Source organism: Cetorhinus maximus, chromosome 1 (assembly GCF_964194155.1).
Source record: "Cetorhinus maximus chromosome 1, sCetMax3.hap1.1, whole genome shotgun sequence".
Classification (NCBI taxonomy): Eukaryota; Metazoa; Chordata; class Chondrichthyes; order Lamniformes; family Cetorhinidae; genus Cetorhinus; species Cetorhinus maximus.
In genome coordinates this window covers 235991072-236004486 of record NC_135879.1, presented here as the reverse complement: position 1 = coordinate 236004486, position 13415 = coordinate 235991072, and the positions used below count along the sequence as shown (strand labels likewise).

At 42.8% G+C, this 13415-nt stretch overlaps 1 protein-coding gene across 2 annotated transcripts in view; it reads left to right on the top strand.

Moving 5' to 3' along the window:
- dqx1 (DEAQ box RNA-dependent ATPase 1) overlaps nt 1-13415 on the top strand; it is a 164113-nt gene that overhangs the window by 95827 nt on the left and 54871 nt on the right. For both annotated transcript variants that reach the window (XM_078554678.1, XM_078554671.1), the window contains exon 5: nt 9415-9657. In XM_078554678.1, the coding sequence (XP_078410804.1) occupies nt 9415-9657 (243 nt within the window). The remainder of the gene's footprint in view (nt 1-9414; nt 9658-13415) is intronic.

The following is a 13415-nucleotide window of genomic DNA, read 5'->3' as shown; positions in this document are numbered from 1 at the left end:
TGAATCATCACATTTAGTTTCTTTCAGGAAATTATTGTTTCGTGTAAATTTGTTTAGAATTGCTAAGAGTCACTACAGAGGAAGCAAACACAGTTTTGTAGTAAGCTGCGATTGTGATTGGGTTACAGGTATGAATGCAACTGGGTTAGTCAGCATAATACCTGGAAACAGGGCTTTAAAATTCCATTTTTGTTTCTCTCTATTTCTCATTTTATATTTGACTCTAAACTGAGCTTCCAATCCCACATCCTCTCCATCACAAACACCGCATACTTCCACTTCTATAATATTGCCCGCCTCCATCCCCACTTCAGTTCATCTAGTACTCAATATATCGCCCATGCTTTTGTAATTTTCAGGCTTGACTATTCCCATGCTCACCTGGCCAGGCTTCCGCCTCTATCTCTCACCTCCCTTATCTTCTTTAAGACCCACTTTAAAACATATGTCTTTGACCAGGCATTTAGTGATATGTGATTCTTATCTGTCTTTACACATCTGTGTAGTGTGTTGGGATGTTTTCTTGCATTAGAGGTGCTATATAAAATTGTTATAGTGCATTTTCCCTGCCCCCCCCCACACAATTTATTTAATTGTGCTACATAATTAGATCACTTTTCAAGCCAGTTAAAGAGACATTTTGCATTTATTTAGCAGCTTCTATGTAGAAAATAGTTTCCAGATGATTCCAAAATGTGCATTACAAAAACAGACGCCAAGCTAAGGAAGGGAGAAATTAGGATGAGTGGCCAAAAGCTAAGTGAAGTGAAGAAGTTATTTAAACAAGAAAAAGGAAAAAATGTTTCAGGTGGGAATTCCAAAAAGGAACAACAACATTTAGCTTTGTATAACACCTTTAATGTAGTAAATGTCCCAGGGTGCTTCACAGGGGCGTCATCAAACAACATCGGACACTGAGCCACATAAGGAGAAAATGGGTAGATGATCAAAAGCTTGGTCCAGGCGATAGGTTTTAAGAAATGTCTTATTGGAGGAAAGAAGGATGAAGGGTTTTAGAGAGAAAATTCCAGAGCTTAGGGTCTTGGCAACTGAAGGCGCGGCATTTATGGTGGAGTGATTAAAATTGGGATGTGCAAGATGGAGTAGGTTACAGAGATGGGAAGGGCAAGATCACGGGATTTTAAAATCAAGGTCACCAAACACTGAGGTAATGGGTGAATGAGACTTGGTACGAGTTAGGATAGAGGCAGCAAGAGTTTTGGATAATGTTAAATTTAAGGAGGGTGGGAGGTGCGAAGTCAACCGGAGTGTGTTGGAACAGTTAGGTCCAGAGGTAAGCAAAGCATAGAGGAGGATGTCGGCAGCGAATGAGCTGAGGATGGGACTGAGTGGAGCGAAGTTACAGAGGTGATAGCACAGGTATACTGATCTCAGTGTCAAGTACAACACCAAAGTTGAGAACAGTCTGGTTCAGCATCAGGCAGTTACCAGGGGAGAGGTGGAGTCAGTGACTGATAAATGGAGATAAAAACAAAAAGCTAAAAGCCTTTTTTAAACGTTTCGAGCCTTCATGGCCCTTCGGCAGAACTTTTAAACGTTTCGAGCCTGATAAATGGAGTTTGTGGCGTAGAACCTGTTTTTGCCAGCAATGGTGGGCAAAAGGAATGTAGTAAGTGCACAAAAGGTTGGAGTCAGCAAAAATGTTTGGGGCATATAGGGCTAGAGAAAATGAGGTGGAGCAAGGTCTTAAAAAGCTTTAAAGATAAGGATAAAGATTTTAAGTTTAGTATTACCAGCATGGGAGCTAATGTTGCTTTCCTGACAATATTAGCAGTGCTGGGCAAACGGAAATTAGTGTAGCATAGCGTATGTGCCAGAGAGTTTTGGACAAGTTGGAATTGATGGATGGTGGAGGATGAGAGACCACCAAGGAGAGCTTTGGAGTAGCTGAGTCTGGAGGTAACAGAGGCATGTATAATGATTGCATTGCAGATGAGGTCATGAGCCGAGGCATGTGATAATGCACAGGTGGAAGAAATAGGTCTCTTTGATGGTACAGGCATGAGGTCTGATGCTCAGCTGATGGTTAAACATTAAGTGACATTTGCAAACTGCTTGAAAGAGTGGCTAAGGATGGAGATCAAGTCAGTATCAAGGGAACAGAATTCATAACAGGCAAAAGATGATGGCATTAGTCAGAACTGGAGGAAATTATAATTTAACATAAAACTGACATCAGACAAGCAATCTGGCAGCACAGATTAGCGTAGGTGTGAAAGGCAGCTCTTTCCTTACCCGTGGATGATGTCACTTAAGCGTATAATGTAAATCCTTGGAAGTTGCAAAAAAAGACTGGGTGTAAGAATACCTAACTCTGAAGACACACGGAATGCTTTCAGATTGGTAGGAAAAGAACTATTAAAAGACAGCTCCAAGGATGTGGACAACAAAGGAGAAGCTTTGGAGGAGGCTGGCATTGTTAACCATGTGGAACATCGTGTAAAGATAATAAGAAATAATACAGCATTGTCACGCTTACAGAGAATGTTGTTTGTAACTTTGATAAGGGCTGTTGATGTTGTACTGTGCCATTGTAGTTCCAAGTTTCAAAATGAACTGTTGGTGATCTGCTCTGTTACATTGTTTCTTGACTGGCCTAATGATTTTGCTGCTTTTTGAAGGAATGCATCCTTTGCACATCCACATTGCAAGGTAAAGATTCAGTGGTATGCTGTCAAAAGGACAGCATTTTATGCTATGAGAAGCTTTAAAAATCTTTGCAATATGAATCTTTATGGGTCTTGTATACACTTTAAGGAAATAAGCTGTATTGCTGTCAAGCTGCTATTTGAAGAAGGAGTGCCAATATTTGCACACTATATTGCTGTGTGAATTGCTGTGTTGAAATGGAGTAACATGGCATTAACCAAGTCCATCATTACAGCAACATGACAGCCAGGCAAGAAGAATATAACAGGGAAAGTTTTTTGCCCCCAGCAAACATACACCAACTTAACTTCCCACCATATTCTCATATATCCATGTTTCAGAAACCCTTTTAATTGCACTTCAAAAGCAATTATAATGGCCTTTCCTGGTAACGTTCTCCAAATCCATGAATTACTATTTGGGTGGAAAAAGTTCCACCAACTTCCCATCTTCTACTTCTATCCAGCACTTCCAGCAGACCCAGAAAGTCATTTCATGCACATGATTTCCTGAGATGCATTGCCAGAAGTGCCTGATTTATCCATATTGCTTGTCTGTTGCTGGTTTATGTTGATTCGGGTTGCCAGCTCTGGTGGAATGTATTCCTCGAGGTTTCATCACACAACCTCTCTAGTCAAAGCCCCCCACCAAGTCAAACAGTCCCGCTCTACAACATTTTTAGATCTATTAAAGGTGTTCAAAGAAAATGAGAAAACAATTTTATTCTAATTTCCTTCTGATTTTTTTCTCTCTCCCGGGTTACAAGCAACAGTGTCCAAAGAGGAATATTTAATTCCTGGAAAATCTTGGCGGGTTGGCAATCCTAATGCAGATCATCAGTTCAGGTTCACTTATTAAACAAATTGAAATAAACTGAATCCACAGCAGAATTGTCATGTTTGAATCAATGATGATAAGACAGATCATTACTAAGCTGGGTTAGAGTCCATTTCCTACAGGTGAGTATTAATTTTTTAACTCATTTTATTAACTTTAGCATTGTAAGAACTATATAGTCCTACATGTGTAGGCTTGCTACTTTGGACTGTGATTGTGGATTTGAAGACCAAGCATGGAAAATGAGCAAACCTCAAGTGAAACATGTTTTTGGGAGTAGCTGGGTACTTGGGGCTAGGCTGTCTGATCATGATACTCCAGACATCATGAGTTTGGAGCAGGCTTTATGAACCAGCTGGTCTTTTCCTGACCCATTATTTTCATATGGTGACTTTAGAATGCAAACAGAAAAAAAATGTTTGTGCTATGTTTATTATGGAATGAGAGGTTGTAAACATCCTGCTGTTCATCATCTAAGTCTATGGAAGACAATAGTTCTTGTGCACAAACTCAGAACTACAATGGCACTGCACAGTTTTGATTCTCACAGCGCCAATGGCCGTAACCAATATCCTCTGTAAGAGTGACTAAGGGTGGAATCGTCCCAGATATGCACAAAGTACAGTAGCGGGAGGGAAAAAGGTTTTACCCGCCGACCGCAATGGCGGCTTTTCACGCTGTGTTGTCCCAATCCAGCCTGCATTCCTGAAAAACATGCCATTTTGATGGCGGGCGGGTTCTCATCTGCCTGCCACACTGTCACCTCGCTGCTTCCTCACGCGAGTGCCATATTTAAAATGCAGTCGCGCGTACACATCTCAGTGCTTCCAGCCCAGGACTGCTGCACAAAAGTCATGGCCCTGAAAGGCAAGAAGACTGCAGCCCCTGGATTGAGTGACGCCCTTTGGACGCCTTTTTGGAACGTCTTTTGGACGCCGTGGAGGCCCGCCATGATGTCCTCTACCCCCACGCTGGCTGCCAGAAGTCCAGCAATCTCACCATTCCGATTTGGTAGACGATGGCAGTGGTAATCAGTGCCAATGCCACACAGAAGAGGTTGGCCAGCAAATGTAGAAAGAGGATGAATAATCTCATCCATGCCGTCAGGGTAAGGCAACCATCTCATCACTCTATAAACTCTCACAGGCATCTCACTCACTGCCAGCTCAAGGGACATCACCACTTTCACTCTCACACACACACCCTCACATCTCCATCTGGCCTCATCTCCTCTGGAGAATGCCACCTCAGCCTTCACTATCTTGAGGCCACTTGCACAGATCAAACTGTGACCCACAGACACCCTGGGATACCACCCTTCCCCAATATAGCCCTCTTCCCTTGCCTGAGGCCACTTCCCCCCACTTCCCCAAGCAAGCCCTAGCCCTGCAGCCATTGAAAAGCTATCCCACCTTATGGCTGATCTGGTAGGTAAAGACTTGCCGGGGAGCCCCCCTAAAAGTGACGATGTGCTATCTGTGAAGCCTGGCACTGATGACTGCGAATGCTGCCCAAAGTAAGGTAGGCAAACAAACCTGGAATCCCCAGTGAAGTGCAGCTCGCCAGGTGCGCATCACTTATGTATAATTGTGAACCATGTCTGCATGATGATTCCAGCGAGCTGGGCATATAATGATATGCAGATGTGTTACAATGAAATTCCCGACATCCGATGGAGGGAAACGCAGCCCGCCATTGACGGGCAGCGCGGACAGTTGCACGATTTTTGGCCTTTTTGCCATATTGTCCGTTCATGCCGCCAAACACTGCCAACGGACACAAAATATTCCACCTTAAGCCTAGAAGAGGGTGCAGAAGAAATTTATTAGAATTATACCAGAGATGAGGGACTTCAGTTCTGTGGAGACTGAAGAAGCTGGAGTTATTCTCTAAAGAGCAGCGAAGGTTGAGAGGAGATTTGATAGAGGTGTTCAAAATCATGAACGATTTTAATAAAGTAGTTAAGGAAAAACTTTTTCTGTGGCAGAAGGTTTGGTAACCAGAGGACCCAGATATAAGTTGATTGGCGAAAGAAGCACAAGTGACACAGTGGTTTTACGCAGTGAGTTGCTGTGACCTGGAATGCACTGACTGAAAGGATAGTGGATGCAGATTCAGTCCTAACTTTCAAAAGAGAATTGGATAAATTCTTGAGGCGAAAAAACTTACAGGGCCGTGGAGAAAGAGCATGAGAGTGGGATTAATTGGATAGCTCTATCAAAGAACTGGATAGGCATGATATGCCAAATGGCATCCTTCTGTGTTGTATCATTCTATGATCCTGTCTTATGGGTGTGTAGTCCACATAGTATTTTGGTTGAGTTGAATGTGCATTGTACATGGTCAAGAATGTAAGAGCAGGGAGGTTATGCTGGAATTGTATAAACCGCTGGTTAGGCCACAGCTGAGTATTGTATGCAGTTCTGGAATCCACATTATAGGAAGGATGTGATTGCACTAGAGAGAGTGCAGAGGAGATTTACCAGAATGTTGCCTGAGCTGGAGAGTTTTAGTTGTGAGGAGAGATTGGATAGACTGGGTTTAATTTCCCTGGAGCAGAAGAGATTGAGGGGGGACATGATTGAGGTGTATAAAATTATGAGGGGCATAGGTAGGGTATTCAGGAAGGAACTTTTCCCCTTGGCGGAGGGATCAATCACCAGGGGCCATAGATTTAATGTAAGAGGCAGGAGGTTCAGAGGAGATATGAGGAAGAATTCTTTCACCCAGAGGGTGGTGGGAACCTGGAACTCAGTGCCTGAAAGGGTGGTAGAGGCAGAAACCCTCATAACATTTAAGAAGTATTTGGATGTGCACTTGCGATGCCATGGCATACAAGGCTTTGGGTCTGGTGCTGGAAAATGGGATTAGAATAGTTGGGTACTTGTTTGACTGGTGCAGACTCGATGGGCTGAAGGGCCTTTTTCTGTGCTGTAGACCTCTATGGCCGACAAAGTGGTCTTTCCTCACTCCAAATTTTGATCTCATCACAGGATCACAGAATCGTGTTACAACCCAGATTGGAGTAGTGCGTAGTTTATCTAGCCCACTACTCCGCAGGTTGCACCATTGGTTTTAAAGTTTAATTCACTCACCAAAATGGCCTTCACTACCGTTAAACCCAGAATAAAAGAGACTTTAACCAAGCTTCTTTCAATAAACTCAGAATGATTGAGTTATTATAAAACAAGTTGCAAGAACTGGCTAACACACAATTGTACTCGAAGTTATAAATATCTATTCCTTTTAGAAAATACCCTAGCACACGTACGCACATGCACATGCACATACACGCACGAACAAAGGACAAACAGATAGGATCTCTCTGCAGAGATGGGCTCTAGAGGACAGGCGTTAAACAATAAAGGAAAAAGTTCACAGGGTCTCGCGCTGTTGATCTGGAGCTCCCTCATGTGAAGATGAATTCACATCACAGCAGGTTCAAAATGTAAAGCTTGTCTCTGCCATGTGATTCCAGTAAATCACTTGCCTGTGCCTTTTCCAATTCTTTCACCCCATCAATTAGAGTGATTGCAGCTCAAAACAAATTAACAGCTCTTCCTCAAGTACCATTCTGATCAGGTGATTTCTGGGAAAAGGCATGCTTGTTGACAGCTCCAAGGTGAACTTATGATCCTTTCTTAAAAAAAACTTCAGGTCAGAATCCAAATGTCCAGATAATGCAATATCTTTCCATATTTTAAAAGAAAAATCCAGTTTTAAAAGATATGATTCCAACAATTGTTACAGTGCAGAAGGAGGCCATTTGACCCATCGTGTCTGTACCAGTCCTCTGAATGAGTAGTTCACTGAATGCCATTCTCCCACCATCTCCCTGTAACCCTGCACATACTTCCTTTTCAAATAAAGCCTAATTGCCTTTTGAATTCTTCAATTGAACCTGTCTCCATCACACTCTTGCATTCAGACCTTAACCACTTGTTGCTTGAATAAATTTTTGCTTCTTTTGTCAGTTATATTAAATCAATGCCCTCTCGTTCTCAATCCTTTCACTAGTGGGAACGTGTTCTCTCTATCTGCTCTGCCCAGATCCTTCTCGATTTTGAATACCTTCATCAAACTTACTGCAGTTACGGTAGATGACAAAGGTGTCTAGGATTTAGAACATCAGTGCCGGGGGACTTGTTGGCTTTTAGTCCCGTTAATATCTCTAGTATTTTTTCTTTGCAATCTCACTCTTATTGCATTCATATAGTGCCTTTAATGTGAAGAATGGTGCCAGCTCCCTCACAGGTGTAAGAATAAGGGGACAGAGAGGCAAGAAAGAAGGGTGTTAGTAGAAGTGAATAAAGACTTGGGTTGTGTGAAGGTTTCTAAAAGAGGATCAAGATGGAGTTAAAGGTTTATGGAAAAAATTCCAAAGATTAGGATCTATGCTCTCTCAGGCTCTGAACCAATGGCGTGGGATTACACAAGAGGCTGCAACAGAGGGATGCTGTTATTGATAGGGTAGATAAGATTATAGGAGATTGCAGAGCAAGGATGTGCAAGGCCATGGAAGGATAATGATTTAACTTCAGCATGTCAGGAATGGGGAACCAATATAGATCAGTGTGGTTGGGGCATTAGGTACATGGGATTTAGTACAGGGTTTGATGCACGTGGCAGAGGTTTAGACAAGTGTAACGATTTGAATCTGGTCTCATCTTACCAGACGTTTTCTTCGTCCAGAATCAAGAAAATTAGCAAGGCATTTTCAGAGACATTTTCAAAATATAAGAATATCCATTATGGATCACGAGGGATCACCATTGTTACACACCTGGATTATACTATTGAATAAAGAGATATTGGGTGGTAGGAGTCTACTCCAACATTATAGTGGGTGTGGGATGCAATTATGTGAGCAACTGAGACAGAGAAGGTATCTAAGGCAGCCCTTAAATTTAGGAGTGCCTTGTTCATGTTCAAGTCCATTTTCAGGAGGCAAGTATGGAAAGGTGTGTAACCGTGTGCAAATAGAGTCTGGAGGACTCGGTGTTGCAAAGAGGAAACAGGTGGGGAGGAGCTTAACCGATTGGAATGTTAAGTGAGATGCCCGGTGATACTGAAGGATGGACTATTTAGGGTCACTGCTATTAGAGAGGCAGTTATGAAACTACGAAGGAGATTCAACTAATGCTGAGAGGCACAAGGACAGTCGTGCGGGATTCAAGTTTGGAATAATGACAGAAAAGGACCTTTCATAGAATCATGTAGCACAGAAGGAGTTAATTCGACCCAATGCGTCTGTGCTATCTCTTTCATAGAACAGTCCATTCTCTTGCTGTTTCCACATAGCCTTGTAGGTTTATTCCTTTGAAGCGTCTATCCAATTTCTTGAAAATTACTGTCGAATCTGCTTCCACCACCCTTTCATTTCAGGCAGTGTATTCCAGATCATAGCACCTCACTGTGTAAAAAGGTTTCTACTCATTTCCTTCTCTGCACCTGTCCAAGGCCTTGACATCTTTCCGAAAGTTTGCCACCCAGAATATGACGCAGTACTCTAGATGAGGCCTAACCAGTGATTCTTATACGTTTAGCACAGCTTTATTGCCTTGGCGCTCTGCCTCTGTTTATAAAGCCAAGGACCCTGTATGCTTTTCAAATAGCTACCTGAACATTTTCTGCCGTCTTCAAAGATTTTTATATGTGAATGCACAGCTGCACTCTTCCTGCATCCCTCATTGTGCCATTTAATTCGAATTGCCTCTCCTCATTCTTCCTTCCAAAATGTATTACTTTGTCGTGGCATACTAAGAAGCAGTGATGGGAGTTGTCACCAAATGGTTGCTGAAGCCGAGGTCTTTACTTCAATTTGTTTAGTTAAACTAGGTGGTCGTTTCCTGATGACCAACAAGCAAATAGCATGACTTCTGTATCTTCTTGTCTCTTGTTTTGCAGGAGATAAAAGACTGTTGTCAAATTATACGGACAGAAGGGGGTGCTATTGGGTCTCAGTTGGGTGAGCTCATTCCTATTCCATTGCATTCTGGCATCGGAAGCAACTTCCAAAAAATTTATGAAAATTGCAACCAGAAATTCGAGGATTACCGGAGGAAGATTATCATTGCAGACTCGTTAGCAGATTCTTCATTTGCTATTGATGTCACTTATGTAATAGACTCTGGAATGGAACAGAAAAATGTAAGTGAACTCTTCAACTCTTAGGTGCAGCATTTTTTGCTATTAATAATAACATTGCTAATCCAAATTTTTATTTGCTTAGAAGGAAAACAGCTTTGCTCATAAATGTATATTTACCGTTTTGTCTTGCTCCTATTTGAGACACTTTTAATTTTTTAAGTTATTTTTTTTATTTATTACCTCACATTGGTGCTGGGGAATAAACATTTACAGGTCAGTTCCCATCTAATCCGCAATGGAGGAATCTGACCAGTTGGACCAGCTACCCATTTTACATCCTGCTTAATCTTCTTTTTCATTGGGAAAATAAGCATCTGATCCCACCCCATCCCATCAGATTCCTCCCAGGTAAGTTAGGTTGTGCCAAGTTAGACACAAAACACTAGGTTCCAATATAAGCTCACACAACTCTGCACCAACAATGGACAGCAATTCCGATCTCCTGCTTTCAGTGTTACATTTCACCATTTCCCCCACGAGACTTGCAAGTGTGATTGTGAATCAAGTGCTAGTTGGCGCATCGAAGGGTCAAGCTCACAAGCTACATTGAACTACATAGAATTTTTAGACCATTCACCCCAACTGGTAGTCATGCTCCGCAAGGGCCTTCTCCCACCTTAATTCACCTAACCCTATCAGTATAACCTTCTGTTCCTTTCTCCCTCATGTACTTATCTAGTTTATGCTTTTGTGCATCTTAGAATTGAGAAACCTACGTTGCGATTGTCCAAATTTATTACCTGTGGAACTGCACTGTGGGTGTACTTACACCACATGGACTGCAGTGGTTCGAGGAGGAAGTTCACCACCACCTTCTCAAGGGCAATTGGGGATGGGCAATAAATGCTGGCCTAGCCATTCACATTTACATTCAGTGAACGATTAAAAAAAAACTTCATTTTTAATAGGATTTTTTGTTAAAGTAGAGCAACCTTGTATTTCTTGTTGGCAGCGTATACAGCTACTTGAACAGTAAAATTGCACACCTTGCTGTGTGTCTCTAGACTTATGACTGCCCTTGGCTATTTATCGCCATGTGATTAATAGACTCTTGAATGACCTGTAATGAATTAGGATATCTAATAGTTTATGTGCAGGATTACATGATAACCAATTACTAATACAGTAGAGAGAAAACACAGTAGGATTAGCAGGGATTTGTTTTTCCAATTCAATGTCACCAGCTTGCATTCTAGCATGATGGAACCATCCTTATGTGGAGCAAATCACTTCATCAGGATGCACCCAAAGCTTGGATGTGAACATGAAGGCCCTGGTTATTCTGAAAAGGCCATGGGCTTTCTTCAGTCACAGTCCTACTTGCCCACAATCTGTTTTTCTGGTGCCAGCTCACCCAGTGACCAGATTTTGTAGAATTCCTGACCAGACAGAGTTTGAGCTTGTGATCTCTGACTTTGTCTCCCAGTAAAAGAAAAAGAGCCTGCGACAGCACTTTTCACAACTTCAGTATATCTCAAAGTGCCTTACAGGAGATGAAAGTTTGTTTAAACTAGGCGCTGTTGTAAAGTAGGAAAATGGGCAGCAAGATTGCACAAACATGAACAAATCTCTGTTAGGTGTTGATTGAGAGAAAATTGGTGGCCAAACCAGTGGAAGAAACTCCCCCTGCTGTAACAATTGCACAACTCTACCCTGTAACGAATGTTTGGTTTAATTTTGATATACTGTATTGATCACAATTGTTTTATCTGCTTTAAACAACATTGTAAATACATGTTGAACTTTAATACTAAGGTTAGGTATAAACAAAATCAGATTTGAAACAGCCTTGCCAGTTTTGAGTGGAGACCAGACCTACACAACAATGTCCCCTAGAAAGCTCTTTTTCTATTGTATCTGAGTAGCTTTCTAAGCCTTGACTGCTTTCCATAGTAGAAACATTCCACTCCCTGGGTATCAGTGGCATTATAAAGCATGTCTACAAAGGTTTCCCTGCTTTAAGCAGGCTAGTTTCAGTGAATCAAGAGGAGACAGTCCTTGTTTTGACTGACACCACCATGGTTCCCTGCATTCTATAGCATGATCAGTTACTAACTTTAGAATTAAAAAAGGAATTTGATCCAAAGCAGGAAGGAAACAACTGAGCAATCTAAAAAGGCTTTTAATTCGCCAAGAGCTCCCCAGTAGTTTTTTTCTATTCAATCACAGGATGTGGGCTTTGCTGGCTGGACCAGCATTTATTGCCCATCCCTAGCTGCCCTTGAGAAGGCGGTGGTGAGCTGCCTTCTTGAACCACTGCAGTCCATATGGTGCAGGCACACCCATAGTGCTGTTAGGAAGGGAGTTCCAGGATTTTGACCCAGCAACAGTGAAGGAATAGAGATATATTTCCAAGTCAAGATGGTGAGTGACTTGCAGGGGAACTTTCCAAGTGGTGGTATTCCCATCTACCTGCTGCCCTTGTCCTTCTAGATGGTAGTGGTCATGGGTTTGGATGGTGTATCTAAGAAGCCTTGGTGAATTCCTGCATTGTATCTTGTAGATAGTACGCACTGCTGCTACTGTGCATCAGTGGTGGAGGGAGTGAATGTTTGGGATGTGGCGCCAAACAAGCGGGCTGCTTTGACCTGGACAATGTCAAGCTTCTTAAGTATTGTGGGAGCTGCAGTCACCCAGGCAAGTGGGGAGTATTCCATCACACTCCTGACTGCCTTGTAGATGGCAGATAGGCTTTGGGAGTCAGGAGGTGAGTTACTCATTGCACAATTCCTAGCTTCTGACCTGCTCTTGTAGCCACAGTTTTCATATGCATAGCCTGGTACAGTTTCTGGTCAATGGTAACTCCCAGGATGTTGATAGTGGGGGATTCAGTGATGATGATGCCATTGAACATCAAGGGGCGATGGTTGGATTCTCTCTTGTTGGAGATGGTCATTGCCTGACACTTGTGTGGCGCAAATGTTACTTGCCACTTGTCAGCCCATGCCTGGATACTGCCCAAGTCTTGCTGCATTTGGACATGACGTACCTGAGGAGTCGCGAATAGTGCTGAACATTGTGCAATCATCAGCAAACATCCCGACTTCTGACCCTATGATGGAAGGAAGATCATTGATGAAGCAGCTGAAGATGGTCGGGCCGAGGGCACTACCCTGAGGGACTCCTGCAGTGATATCCTGGAGCTGAGATGACTGACCTCCAGCAATCACAGCCATCTTCATTTGTGCTAGGCATGACTCCAACCAGCAGAGTGTTTGCCCCCTGATTCCCACTGACTCCAGTTTTGCTAGGGCTCTGTGATGCCACACTCGGTCAAATGCGGCCTTGATGTCAAGGGCAGTCACACTTACCTCACCTTGGGAGTTGAGCTCTTTTGTCCACATTTGAACCAAAGCTGTAATGAGGTCAGGAGCTGAGTATCCTAGCGGAACCCAAACTGGGCATCAGTGAGCAGGTTATTGTTAAGCAAGTGCCCTTGATAGCACTGTTGATGACCCCTTCCATTTCTTTACTGATGATCGAGAGTGGGGCAGTAATTGGCGGGTTGGATTTGTCCTGCTTTTTGTGTTCAGGACATACCTGGGCAATATTCCACATAGCTGGGTAGATGCCAGTGTTGTAGCTGTACTGGAACAGCTTTGCTAGGGGCGCGGCAAGTTCTGGGGCACAAGTCTTCAGTACTATTGCCGGAATATTGTCAGGGCCCATAGCCTTTGCAGTATCCAGTGCCTTCAGCTGTTTCTTGCTATCATGTGGAGTGAATAGAATTACTTGAAGACTGGCATCTGTGATGCTGG